Below are 15,164 nucleotides of genomic sequence, written 5' to 3' on the forward strand. Positions count from 1 at the left end.
AAGAAGCCAGAGAGAAAAGAGCTTGTCCTCTGTAGAATCACCTAAGAGGCTTTTCCCAAATTACTACTCTCACCGAATATTCTGATATTAATCCCCTTACCAATTTAAGAATCACTCAACCACTGCTACATATGAAAATGTAGTGCATTATCAGCTGCACCAAGGAATTAAAAAAAAACATTGAGAGCCATTACCTAACTCTTACCAGATTTACTGTTGAACACCCAAGGAAGGCTTTATTCATCTTTGTACTTGCAGCACTTGACCCAGAACCTGGCACAACACTCAATGTTGGTTAAATGAACCAATGAAAGAATGGCTGTTAAATCAGGGAGATCAAAATGTTGATTGAATCCCAGGTGATTAACTACTGATGGTTACACTGTTAACAGAAGCAACAACTAATCTACCATCTCCCTTCTGGCTACTGAAAACCGTGAAACAATTGATAACAGTGCCTGGCACATAATTATAATATTTATTGAATGAATTAAAATAAACCCTTGAAGTTCACAGAAGAGTTTTTTATATACATATACATACATATATATATATACACATACACACACACACACCTCCCAAAACTAAGAACACAACAGAAGGGTTCCATTAAATAAATAATCCTTTTACCAGGTGCCTACATTTATTCTGTCTCTTGTTCAATGTTATCCATTAGAAATAACAGATTCAAGGTAAGAAGCCTGCATTTTCTAGCAAAGACCCCTCACTAACTCACCTACTTAAGAAATACTTCTTGAGCACTTCAGTGGTATATAAGAGACAACATGGTAGGTGCAAAGAAAAGTAGCAATTTCAGGCCAGTGGCAGCCATTTTTTAATATAAGACAAAGAAGAACAGAAAAGCAATGCTTCACTCCTAGATCTCTACTGAAGAGCAAGAAAAGATATGATGTTCTTGAAATGTCAGTAGTTAAATCTCATTGGGACTTCATGCACCAACTAAATTTGATTATCTGTACCTTGGGTGTTTGCGCAACATCAGAATGCGAAGACGGTCTTTAGCCTCTTCAATGTTGAGTGGAAGCCTCTGAGAGAAACTCTCATCTTGATCCAACCGTGAGCAAAGATTCTGCAATTTCATCAGAAGTCCAGATTTGTCTTGTTTCCCAACTGAAACCCAGTGCACACCCCCTGGGAAACAACCTAGTGAAGAAAATAGTAATAAACTTAAGGCCTTTGAACAAGAGTCCTCCTTTGAAAGATTTTAGTGATAAGTAGCAGATTTGTTTCAATTTTCAATCTTATCTTCAATTTCTCTTGATTCAGGGTATACATTTTGCTTATGGAGTATTGTTGAACTTTATAACCTGAATCTAAGAAAAGCTGAAGATGTGAAGAAACTGAAGTTTGAAATAAATCTGCTATTTATCAGTAAAATCTTACCAAACAAAAATTTAGTCTTAGTCCTATGTCATCAATGATCGCTGTACAACATAGTTTCTCAGCCTTAGTACTCTTGACATTTTGGGCCAGATAATTCTTTGTTGTAAGGAACTTCCCTATGCACCGCAGGATGTTTAACAGTAGTCTCCCTGGCTTCTACCCACCAGATGCTAATAGCACTCCCCCACTCTGGTTATGACAACCAAAGATATCTCCAAACATTGTCAAAATGTCCCTTTTGGGGCAAAATCACCCCTGACTGAGAACCACTGATATCCAGGAACACATAACTCATTCATTATGGTTCTCATACAGTAACTTAAAGTAAGAAGTTAGGTTCAAGTCTGGCTCTACTGCTTACTAGCTATGCAATCTTTAGCAAATTACTTACCCTCACGTTCACTTATTATACCAGAATACGATTGTTTACCTTACCAATTTCAGAGTTACTGTGAGAAATTAATGATATAACACATGTGAATTTGCTACGTCAACTGTAAGGGTTTATAATAGACAGGATTATTAGTGATATGGATCTGACAGCACCTTGCAAATATTAAGCTCTGAACGAGTAGGCACCATATGAGGATGGACATTATTACCATCAACTGTTATCATCATTATCATTGTTAATTAAGCCACAGTATATCGTAAAATACATATTTTTACTTACATAGGTATCAAGAGCCAAAATCTTAGGCCTTCAAAAACTATACTTCATCAGTTCCCCGCATAAATACAAAAAAATGCTAGAGGGGTCCCTATGTGTAAAATTCGGTGAGCAGTAGCATTATTAGAACATACCAGTGTCATTAACCATAAATATTTATACCATGTGATTGTAAATAGTATAAGAAAAAGCAAAAACTAAATAAAAGATAAATGAGTTATAATATACCAAAGGGCAATTTATTTACTGGTATTCACAAATAATTAACTACAAAAATCACTATTTTAAAAGTTTAATCATCCAAAAGAAAGATTTGTGTATATGCAAAGACTTATTTATGACATATTTATTGAGCACTATTCTAAGAGTTTTACATATTAATCTTTATTTAATCCACATATTAAACTATCAAGCAGACACTATTTTTTATTTTTTAAGTAGGCTCTACGCCCAGCAGGGAGCCCAATGTGGGGCTCAAACTCACAACCCTGAGATCAAGACCTGAGCTGAGATCAAGAGACAGACACTTAACTGACTGAGCCACCGAAGTGCCCCACAAGCAGACACTATTATTATCCCCATTCTACAGAGGAAACTGAGGTATAGGAAGGTTGAGTAATTTGTCCAAAGTTACAAAGATAATAAAGCAGAGCTGGGATTCAAACTCCAGCCCAATGCTCAACTTCTAAACTATTCTGCCTCCTCAAGGATATTCACTGCAGCATTGTTTGCAACAGGAAAAAGCTGGAAACAACTTATAATGTCCATCTTAACCACTTCTTCCCAAGCCTGAGGCAGGCCCAACTGAGGAAGGAGAAAACCTTATACATAAATGAGGTTTGGAGTATTAAATAGGACTTGACATTTTAATTACTGAAATGAAGATTGTTGGAATGCAAACTGGTACAGTCACTGTGGAAAACAGTATGGAGATTCCTCAAAAAGTTAAAAATAGAACTACCCTGTGGCGCCTGGGTGGCTCAGTAGGTTAATCGTCTGCCTTCAGCTTGGGTCATGATCCTGGGGTCCTGGGATTGAGCCCCACATCGGGCTCCCTGCTCAGTGGGGAGTCTGCTTCTCCCTCTCCCTTTGCCCCCCCCATGCTCGCTCTCTCCCTCCCTCTCTCTCAAATAAATAAAATCTTTAAAAAAAGACATAGAACAAGGGGCGCCTGGGTGACTCAGTCGTTGAGCATCTGCCTTCGGCTCAGGTCATGGTCCTGGGGTCCTGGGATCGGGCCCTGCATTGGGCTCCCTGCTCCGCGGGAGGCCTGCTTCTCCCTCTCCCACTCCCCCTGCTTGCATTCCCTCTCTCACTGTGTCTCTCTCTGTCAAATGAATAAATAAATAAAATATTAAAAAAAAAAAAAATAGAACAACCCTATGATCCAGCATGGCACTACTGGGTATTAACCCAAAGAATACAAAAACAGTAATTCAAAGGGATACATACACACCTATGTTTATAGCAGCATTATTTATAATAGCCAAGATACGGAAGCAGCCCAAGTGTCTATTGATTAACGAATGGATAAAGATGTGGTATATATACACAATGGAATATTATTCAGCCATAAAAAAGAAATCTTATCATTTGCAATGACATGGATGGAGCTAGAAAATATAACACTAAGCGAAATAAATCTGAGAAAGAAAAATACCATAGGATTTCATTCATATGTGGAATTTAAGAAACAAAACAAATAAGCAAAGGGAAAAAAAAAAAGAGCAAGACAAACAAAGAAACTGACTCTTAACTACAGAAAACAAACTGATGATTACCAGAGGGGAGGAGGAGAGGGGATGAGTTAAATAGGTAATGGGGATTAAGGAGTGCACTTGTCCTGGATGATGTATGGACTTATTGAATCACTCTATTGTACACCTGAAACTAACATAACCCTGTAAAAAATAAAGTCACACAACGAAAAAAAGTAAATAAAAAGATAAGTGTGGGGGTGCCTGGGTGGCTCAGTAAGCTAAGCACCTGCTTTCGGCTCAGGTCATGATACCAGGGTCCTGGGACTGAGCCCCACATCAGGCTCCCTGCTCAGCAGGAAGCCTACTTCTCTCTCTCCCACTCCCCCATTTGTGTTCCCTCTCTCACTGTCTCTCTCTCCATCAAATAAATAAATAAAATCTTTAAAAAGAAAAGGGGAATAAATAAATAAAGTCTTAAAAAAAAGTTAAGTGCACTTGTAATGAGCACCAGGTGATGTACAGAATTGTTGAATAACTGTATCATACATATGAAACTAATATAACATTGTATGTTACCTAACTCGAATTAAAATGAAAACCTTAGGGAAAAAAAAGAAATTAGGGGCACCTGGGTGGCTCAGGCAATTTAGCGTCCAACTCTTGATTTAGGCTCAGGTCATGATCTCAGGGTCCCGGGATCAAGCCCCCACATCAGGTTCTGCACTCAGTGCAGAGTCTGCTTGAGATTCTCTCCCTACTCCTTCCCCCACTCGCACATATGTGCATGCTCTCTCTCTCTCTCTAAAATAAATAAATAAATCTTCCCCCCCCCCCCCCCCCCAATTAGATTGTTTTTAAAACCTGAAATGACCTGGGGACTCTGAACCTGTACAAGGCCGGGAGAAGAATCAGTGCCAGGGAAGTTTTAAACAGGCAATAAGGGAAAAAAGTTTTTTCCGATTACACCCTACAAACCTCAATGCAATGGTTATACATCCAGTAACTAAACCTAATAAAATTGTCAAGGTTTATGATTATGAATTTAAATTGGAATTCAGCTGGGTGATTTTCTCCAGCAAAGAGGAAGCAAGTAACTGTCCAGATGAAGCAATGGGGAGTAAGTGAGTAACTGTCTGGATAAAGCAATGGGGAGTAAGCAATTAGATTCCATCTCCTAGCATAGAGAAGGAAGCAGCATTTACCCAAGTAAGGAGAAACTGAAGAACCAAGAGCATGTGCAACGAAGCAACCGAACAATGGGTGATAAAAACCTAGGCCTGAGCCTAAGAGGGGGCTGATGAGAAAAACAGGATATTATAGAATCAACAGGTAAGTCTTGATAGGTGAGAAAACTGTAGTAGTGAACTTGAACAGAATAGGTGGAGATGGGCAAAGAGTAGAAGACTCTAACATTGAGATTTCAAAAGTGGTATCATTTCTGGTATTGAGAACGACAAGGGTCCAGTCTGTGATCAGGAAGTATACGGATAAAGGGAAGTAAAGAAAATGGTTACTGCAGATAAAGACATCAAGAAACTGAGAGGCCAAGGTTTTGGATGACTCATCTACAGAAATATGGATATCTTACTAAGAGTGTCAACAGAAGAACTTAAATTTATAACTAAGAGCTTCAATCAACAATGAATGAGAGCAATACCATAACTGGGAAAGATCAGAGAACTCAACCTCAAAGGACAGACTTTAGCTGGAGAAGGGAGTATTAATGGTCTGGATGAGGCAACGGAAAAGCATGGACAACATCCACCCATTTCCTTGAGCTGAAATATGTGGGATGTAAAGGAAAAAAAGTTGCCATACCACGGAGGACAGCTACGGAGAATGTGGTATCCTCTGAGAATTGTCCAATTTCAGATAAGGAAGGAGATAAACGTTCCAAGAACAGGTTGATAAGATAGAGGAGTACCTTGATCACAGAGAAGGAAATCTAGAGGGTAAGACAGAAAAGTTTGGGAATGAGAGGAAGAAACCTAGATCACAACTGACAATGTACTGAGTACTAACTGCATAACAATCTAAAAAATAACAAATGACCAGGAAACAGAGAACTCTGCAGGAACTAAGGTAAAGATAGTGCTGTGAAGCATGGTTTGATTATCACTGAAAGCTTCTGGAAGTTCCCTTAGACTTCCTTCAGTGTAAGTCAACATTTATGAAATAGTAAATCCCTTAGGTTTCCCGTAGTGTTATACCTGTGTGCTTTGTGTGCACAGGTTTGTAAATGCAAAGGAAAAAAGCTTGGAAAAATTCACTCTAAACTGTTAACCATGATTACTTGGATTTAGAATTTAGGAGAAAAGGAAGAAAGGCAGGTGAAAAGAATTTTTACTTCTTTCTAAATGAAAATACATTTGTAATTTTTTTTAAGATTTTATTTTTAAGTAATCTCTACACCCAATATGGGGTGCGAATTTACAACCCCAAGTTCAAGAGCTGCATGCTCTACAGACTGAGCAGGCAAGGCACCCCTACTTTTGTGATATTTAAAACTATTTTAAACTACCTGTTGCTCCTAAGGTTTTATGGGTTTTTTTTTAATGTGTCCATTCTATTTAAAATTTCTTAAAAAATCTGGGGCACCTGGGTGGCTCAGTCATTAAGTGTCTGCCTTCAGCTCAGGTCATGATCCCAGGGTCCTGGGATTGAGCCCCGCATCGGGCTCCCTGCTCGGCGGGAAGCCTGCTCCTTCCTCTCCCACTCCCCCTGCTTGTTGTTCCTGCTCTTGCTGTCTGTCTGTCTGTCAAATAAATAAATAAAATCTTTAAAAAAATAAAATAAAATTTCTTAAAAATCAGGGCACATGGGTGGCTCAGTCAGTTAAGTGTCCAAATCTTGACCTCAGCTCAGGTCTTGATCTCAGAGTCATGAGTTCAAGCCCCACGTCAGGCTCCATGCTGGGCATGGAGCCTACTTAAAAAAAATCTATCTTGCAAATCATCCCAGAGTTAAAGACAAGGGAAAGAAAATACCTGATGTACCAAGCTAGTGATTTAAATTTATGTACCTATCACCTAGACCAAAGGTCTCTCTCTCCTAAAAACAAATACCATATGATTTCACTTAAATGTAGAATCTAAAACACAAATAAGCAAAAAAAAAAAAAAAAAAGGGAGAAACAAACCCATAAATACGAAGAACAAACTGACGGTTGCTAGAATGGGGGGAATAAGGGGGAATGGGCATAATGGGTGAAGGGGAGTGGGAGGTACAGACTTCCAGTTATGGAATGAATAAGTCAAGGGGATGAAAGGTACAGCATAGGGAATATATCGAATGGTATTATAATGGTACTGTATGGTAACAGATGATAGCTATACTTGTGGTGAGCACTGCATAACATGTAGAGTTCTCAAATCACTATGTTGTGTACCTGAAACTAATGTAACATTGTGTGTCAACTATACTTAAATTAAAAACAAAATTAAAAAAAAATAAAAGCACAATAATATGTTCAAAAGCAAAAAAAAAGTCTCTCCTAAATTTAAAACTAAAAAATTAGGGCATTAGAAAAATGCAAGGGGCACCTGGCTTGCTCAGTCATTAGAGCATGCAACTCTTGATCTCAGGGTCATATGAGTTCAAGCCCCACACTGGGTGTAGAATTTACTTTAAGGAAAAAAAAAAAAAAAAAACCTATGCAAGAAAAAATGAAACACTGCTAGCTTTACAATGAAAGATAGAGACCAAATGACCAACTGATCTGCAAATCTCCTACTGTCAAGTACGATAGTTAAATACTGAAGTATTAATTCCACATTTCAGAAAGAATGTAAAAATCTTGACTATGGGCACAAGAGGGAGCAATTTAGCCTTGAATGAGGCTTGTATCTGTGATTCATTCAGAGAAACTTATTCACAGAAAAACTACCTTTAATCAAAGAAAATTAACCCCATTTTACTTTCACATGTGACTTACCTGGTAGCAATTAAAAATCTAATAGAATCTGGGGTACCTGGGTGGCTTAGTTGGTTAACCGTCCGCCTTCAGCTCAGGTCATGATCCCAGGTTCCTGGGACTGGCTCAGGTCATGATCCCAGAGTCCTAGGATCGAGTCCCACATCAGACTCCCTGCTCAGTGTGGAGTCTGCTTCTCCCTCTGCCTCCCCCAGCTTGTGCTTATGCTCTTTCTTTCTCTCTCTTTCTCAAATAAATATTTTAAAAAAAAAAGAAAAAAAGAAAAAGAAATCTTGGGAAGGACAGAACAGGTAGACAGCCTCTGAAGAAAGCTTCCAAGCTTTAAAAACAGCATATAAAGACAACAGTGTCAATGGTTTAAAATATATGAACTCTTCACAATTTCCCTACCCCCCAAAAAATAAAGGTTTGAACATTCAAAAGGAAACTGGCTAACTTAAAAATGTATAGGCATAAATAATTAAGAACTTAATATTCTTTAATTTTTACCAAATACCACCCCAAGATAACAAAAATTCTATAGGAACTACAGTTTTAATGAAGTTTGTAAACTTTATAGTTATCTACACTTTCAAAAGAAAAAGGTTTTATACTAAAATTAAATTGCAAAAATCCTATATTTTAAAATGGAAGTAAACTCCAGAGATTAAAATTTATATTTAGAATAAAGTATCTACTTGGAGCACCTGGGTGGCTTAGTCAGTTAAGCGTCTGCCTTCAGCTCAGGTCATGATCCCAGGGTTCTGGAATCGGGCCCCACATAGGGCTCTCTGCTCAGCGGGGAGGCTACTTCTCCCTCCCCCTCTGCCTGCAGCCCCCCGTTTGTGTGCTCTCTCTGACAAATAAATAAAATCAATCTTTAAAAAAAAAAAGTATCTACTCTTGAACTAGTAGATATATTAAAGCAGACTCCAAAAACATTAATGAATATGAATGGTAAGACTATAATAGGGCTACTTAAGCAAAATTCAAGAAGCACAAATCAGAAGACACAAAACTGTGTTAATTTAACTATATTGGAATTAAAGATTTGTTAAAGACATCCAGCATAAAGTTAATACAGACAAATAAAAAGATATTTATACAGACTAAAACCAACAAGACCTAGTATCTAGAATATAAAAGAAACTCCTAAAAAGCAATGAGAAAAAGATGGAAATCTCAATGGAAAAACAGACAAATGATACAAACAAATTTTATTAAAAAAGGAAACCCAAAAAGCTAAAAAGCTTATGAATAGTCAAACTCAAGTTATCAGAGAAATGCAAATTAAAAGATACCACTTTACACTTGCTGGCCTGGCAAAAATTATAAAGCTAGATGATACCTAGTGTCAGTAAGGAAGTGAGGACATAGGAGCCCTCATACACTACTGGTGGAAATAAACAGACTGGAGAGCAAATTTGATATTAGTATTTCCTATAATTTAGTGATTCTGCTTCCAGATACATAAACTCAAAAAACTCTCATTTCTGTAAAAGTTCAACCCAGCTTTGCTGGGGCAGCAAAGAGTTGGAGACAGTCTGTATATCTATTAGCTAGGGGAATGAACAATAAAATGTGCTGGATGCACCCCATGTAGGGCAGCAATCAGGTATAACAAATAAGATATACAGCCAGCAAGGATAAATCTTAAAAATAACATCAAGATATGGACTCTGAGAAACAAACTGAGGGTTTTAGAGGGGATGGGTTAGCCCGGTGATGGGGTGATGGGTATTAAGGAGGGCACATATTGAATGAAGCACTGGGTGTTATACGCAAACAATGAATCATGGAACACTATGTCAAAAACTAAAAAAAAAAAAAAAAAACCGTCAAGAGAGCTAGGAAATAGAATAAAATAATTAACACTATAACATTTATGCAAATTTACAATATCTGCCTACAAACAAACATTTTACAAGAAAACATACATTACACATACACTTACAAAGAACACACATTAAACATATTGGAAGGGGGTGCCTGGATGGCTCAGTTGGTTAAGCGCCTGCCTTCAGCTTGGGTCATGATCCCAGGGTCCTGGGATCGAGTCTCGCATTGGGCTCCCTGCTCAGCTGAGAGCGTGCTTCTCCCTCTCCCTCTGTTACTCCCCCATTTGTGCTCTCTCTCTCTCTGTCAAATAAATAAAATCTTTATAAATAAATAAATAAATAAATAAATAACTTGGAAGGATCACCTATGGGGAGGTATAATATTGTGATCAATATATTTGGTCTTCATCCCTGTTTCTGGCACACAGCTATAAACCCTTTGTAATTTCTTAAATAAGAGCCATAGGGGTACCTTTTATAATATTTAGTTTTGTACCTAGTTCCTGAAATAGTTCCAGAGCTATAAAAGTGAAATTATTCATGTAACAAGCCCCTTTTAACCACACCTGAGCTTGTTAATGAAGTTATTTTTGGAAAGCCTCCATATAAGCTAAGGATGGGGACTGTTGCCCGAGGAACCAACCATATAAATGGTTGGAACTTTCAGCCCCACACTCCAGATCTCTCAGACCTCTGGGGCGGGAAGAGAGGCTAGAGATTGAACTCAATCACCAATGGCCAATGATCAATTGTGTCTCTGTAATGAAGCCTCCCAAAACCAGGGTACAGAGAGCTTCTGGATTGAAGGTGTGGAGAGAATGGTATACCAGAGAGGGCATGGAAGCTCTGCACCCCTTCCCATTTACTTAGCTTTTTTTTTTTAAGATTTTATTTATTTATTTGACAGATAGAGACATAGCTAGAGAGGGAACACAAGCAGAGCGAGTGGGAGAGGGAGAAGCAGGGTTCCCGCTGAGCAGGGAGCCTGATGCGGGGCTCGATCCCAGGACCCTGGGACCATGACCTGAGCCAAAGGCAGACGCTTAATGACTGAGCCACCCAGGTGCCCCATTTACTTTGTCTTATGCATCTCTCCCATCTGGCTGTTCCTGAATTATATCCTTTTATAATAAACCAGTAATGTCATAATGTTTTCCTGAGAAAGCTGCTCTAGCAAATTAATCAAATCCAAGAACACGGAACCTCCAATCTATAGCCATTTGGTCAGATGCAGAGGTAACCTGGACTTGTGATTGGTTATCTGAAGGGTGGCAGGTGGGGCAGAAGAGTAGTCTTGCAAGACTGAACCCTTAACCTGTGGGCTCTGTCACTATCTCCATGTACATAGTGTCAGAATTGAATTAAATTGTAGGACACCCAGCTGGTCTTGAAGAATTACTGGATGTGTGGAAAATGCACAATCTACTGTCAGAAATGAAGCAGTGCTGTAGTTGTGCAGAGGAGACACAATGGAAAAGTGTGTTTTTCCTTAAAGGAAGGAACGGAAAATGAGGATGGGAAATTTTTAAAAGGAAACAAACACAGGAAGAAGCTAAAGCTTATACAGACCCAATACGATAGTGGGTGTGAACTAAGGAATGATTAACTCAATCCTCTATACATGAGATCTCACAGAAGTATATGAGAGATATTAAGCTCACTACGTACCGGACAGTTGCTAGTATCTCTGATATCTTCTCAAAACAAAGTGGTTAAAAGTCTATTCTGAGACCACAATTTATACAATATGATCCCTGGGTAATTATTCCATAAGTTGTTGGTCATTTTAACCCCTAAAATTGAAAACTCACCCCAATAATCTAGAGTGATTTAAACTGAGTTGAGGAGCACACTTTTAATCTTTAAATTAGTATGTTATAAATATATTTTTTAGGGCGCCTGGGTGGCTCAGTTGGTTAGGCGACTGCCTTCGGCTCAGGTCACGATCCTGGAGTCCCGGGATCGAGTCCCGCATCGGGCTCCCTGCTCGGCAGGGAGTCTGCTTCTCCCTCTGACCCTCCCCCCTCTCATGTGCTCTCTCTCATTCTCTTTCAAATAAATAAATAAAATCTATAAAAAAATAAAAAAATAAAAATAAATAAATATATTTTTTAAAGGAAATTCATCATAATATTAAAAGGAAAATCCATTTCTTCACACTAAAAGAACTTAAACCAGTTTTTATCCTGAAACACCCCTGGTGATCAACTTTGCAGAATAACTGAGTGAGTGAACAAATAAGCATTCAAATGAATCCTTAGCCGTAAGAGTTGCATGGAACTGAATCCCACAAAACCTAACGACAAAAGGGAAAAAACAAGGAATTGGGCATATTTCTGACAAAAGTAGGATCAACACTGCTGATAAAGGCTGTGAAGTACAAACTAAAGCCGAGGTGAGTACAACAGATGTGCCCTAACCACCACCTTTCTAAACCTCTTAGAGACTTCTGACTTATTCCAACATTTTGTCATCTCATCACAAACTCTCTTAACTGCCTATTATGACAAAAAAGTTATTAACAACTAGAAGTCAGGAACAATTTTTAATTCCCCTTCAAGTCACTAATGAATGGAGGCAACCAAAGACTGCTGGAATTGTGTAACTATTCCCAGTGAATACCCTGGGAACCCACCAGATTCACTAAGGTCAGCAGTACACCTGCCAGATGTCCTAAATCCTCTTCTGCACAGTATGCCCTTCCCCATTCCAGTAACTATCCAATACCTTCCCACCTCCCCTACTCTCCCATCCCTACCTAGTGCACCTGGCAAACTTCTATTATTCCTCCAAACTCCAGTTAAAATGTCATGTCATTCAGGAAGCCTGTCCTGTCCATCTTCTTCCCCCAGAGAGATAACACTTCCTTCCTTTGCTGTAAAACTGTACCACATACTTGTTTCTACTGCTCAATTTATCACATATAATTTGTTTACATGTCTGTCTCCCCTCCTCTTTTTTTTTAAATGAAGCATGCCCTTTCCAGGGAGAATTTCTTTTTTTTTTTAATTTTATTTATTTATTTGTCAGAGAGAGAGCGAGCGAGCACGAGCGGGGGAAGGGGCAGAGGGAGAAGCAGGCTCTGTGCTGAGCAAGGAGCGCGCTGTGAGACTCGATCCCGGGACCCTAGGATTATGACTTGAGCTGAAGGCAGATTCCTAACCGACTGAGCCACCCAGCTGTCCCGTCTCCCCTACTTGACTGTGAACAAATTTCTTAGATGCACAGACCGGGCCTTCTTTTTTTGCCAAGCTCCATAGTAGGCTCTCAAATATTTACTGAATACATGCATACCTGAAGCAAGAAAAGACAGTCATTAGATGTCGAATGAATCTATAAAGCCTATCGGCAGGAGTGCCTGGCTGGCTCAATCTGTAGAGCATGGGACTCTTGATCTCGGGGTTGTCAGTTTGAGCCCCATACTGAGCGTAGAGATTACTAAATAAATACCTATCCTCAAAAACCCACTGGTTGCTATAGTCATCTCCCACTTTTTTTTCTTTTTCTTGGGGATTACACATTAGACAAGTTACTAAAGATTTTTATTTTTTTTTTTAAGAGATTTTTTTTTTTTAAGATTTTTTTTTTATTTTTTATTTATTTATTTGAGACAGAGAGAATGAGAGACAGCATAAGAGGGAGGAGAGTCAGAGGGAGAAGCAGACTCCCTGCCGAGCAGGGAGCCCGATGCGGGACTCGATCCCGGGACTCCAGGATCATGACCTGAGCCGAAGGCAGTCGCTTAACCAACTGAGCCACCCAGGCGCCCTAAAGATTTTTATTTTTAAAGGTAAACACCCGATAGAACTAATTACAGAAATGGAATTAATAGTTTAATACAAGCCAAATACATGGGAGAATCACTCACTAGGAGAATCATTAATGGAACTGAGTTTCCGGGGCACCTGGGTGGCTCAGTCCTTAAGTGTCTGCCTTCAGCTCAGGTCATGATCCCAGGGTCTGCAGGGGGCCTGCTTCTCCCTCTCCCACCCCCCTGCTTTATGTTCCCTCTCTGGCTCTCTGTCAAATAAATAAAATCTTAAAAAAAAAAAAAAAATGGAACTGAGTTTCCAAAAATCTCCTTCTCTATAGCACTCAGCCAACAGGAGGGTGTTAAGTCTAGTACTTCCTAAAAGGAAGGGATATAAGCTAGACAACCTTTGAAGATCCTTTTTCAACTCTACAATCCCCTCCAATTATTAAGACATAAGGGACTAGCTTCAATCCAGTGATAATAAGTACCATCTGATAATATATGAATTTATTAGCCTGGTTAGCCAAGCCTCCTTGTGACAAGCTAGGTACAAAATAAATTCCAAATTTAATCACACCTGTGGTAGGTAGAATGAGAATAACAGCCCCTGGAAGATGTTCACATCCTAATCCACAGAACTTGTAATTATGTTACCTTACATGGCAAAAAAAGACTTTGCAGATACAATTAAATAAAGGATTTGGGGGTGAGATTATCCTGGATCATCCAAGGGCCCCTAGAAGAGAGACGCAAAAAGGTGAGAGTCAGAGAAAGAGATGTGATGACAGAAGCATAGATCAGAAAGAGCAAAAAAGATCTGACAATGCTATTATGCACCGCCAGCTTGAAAATGGAAGGAACCATAAGTCCAGGAATGCAGGCCACCTCTAGAAGCTGGAGAATACAAGAAAAAGGATTTTCCCTAGAGCCTCCAAAAGAACTCAGTCCTGCTGACACCTCGACTTTAGCCCAGTAAGAACTACTTTGGACTTCTGACTTCCAGAATTGTGCCAATGATAAATTTGTGTTGTTATGCCACCAAATTTCTGGTAATTTGCTACAGCAGCAATAGGAAACTAATATCATGCCTAAAGAATATCTCTTTAGGCAGCAACACATGGTAATCAAACTTACCATCTAAGAAAAAATGATCTCGAACAGCTTCTGCAGCTAAAACAGACTTCCCACAACCTGCCATTCCATATATGACGACCCATCCTGGTTCACCATTTAGTATGAATAGGTTCTGCCGAATTGCATTCACCAGCTTCTTCCTGGTAACAAAAACAACTGGCCTCTGTGGCACTCCACCTTCACAAAGGACTGTCTTTACTGAAATCCAAAACAAAACAAGCATGAACGAATTGAACTTTGAAATGGTTACTCAAGTCATACCATAAAAACCAAAAGAAAGCAAGGCTGAGGCTTACCCTCAGAACTTCCAAAGGAAGAAAATGTGGCTGGCATACTAACCTCAACATTCTTATTTCTCAGAACATAACAAAAACATATACTTTTCAAGATGACTACTGACAATGCAAAGCTCCATCTATATCTGCCCTTATACACCCTATTCCTCCCTGACTCTCCAATCTCTTTTTCTCATATTGAAGACTAGAAAGGAGGGTGTAAAGGAAAGAATATGGAATTCCTTTCAAGAATATAGATTTCTAAAGACTCTTATTCTTTCCTATGCATGAACTCAATAAATAAACACAGAATTGGAGAAGAGCTTAAAGGCCTAAACACTGTCTTTTTAATCTCTAAAAATGCCCAGTAGACAGCTCACTAGGCATGAAGAAAATGTGCAAGTTAACACAGGTGCAAATAAAAACGTAAACTGAAAAACAGAACTATAATTTTTCTCACTGCATTTTCAGTGAAC

The 15,164-nt window shown here is 39.0% G+C and overlaps 1 protein-coding gene across 7 annotated transcripts in view; it reads right to left on the minus strand.

Moving 5' to 3' along the window:
* APAF1 (apoptotic peptidase activating factor 1) overlaps positions 1 to 15,164 on the minus strand; it is a 104,460-nt gene that overhangs the window by 85,072 nt on the left and 4,224 nt on the right. For all 7 annotated transcript variants that reach the window (XR_010411379.1, XR_010411380.1, XM_064590753.1 and 4 more), the window contains 2 exons: positions 14,414 to 14,611; positions 981 to 1,164 (listed from right to left, as the gene is read on the minus strand). Coding sequence is in view for 5 of the 7 variants with exons in the window: in XM_064590753.1 (XP_064446823.1) it covers positions 981 to 1,164; positions 14,414 to 14,611 (382 nt within the window). In the remaining 2 variants the exon portion in view is untranslated. The remainder of the gene's footprint in view (positions 1 to 980; positions 1,165 to 14,413; positions 14,612 to 15,164) is intronic.

This window comes from Mirounga angustirostris, unplaced genomic scaffold, assembly GCF_029215605.1.
Source record: "Mirounga angustirostris isolate CCGP_5_RB_7025 unplaced genomic scaffold, mMirAng1.0.hap1 SCAF_5, whole genome shotgun sequence".
NCBI classification, from domain to species: domain Eukaryota; kingdom Metazoa; phylum Chordata; class Mammalia; order Carnivora; family Phocidae; genus Mirounga; species Mirounga angustirostris.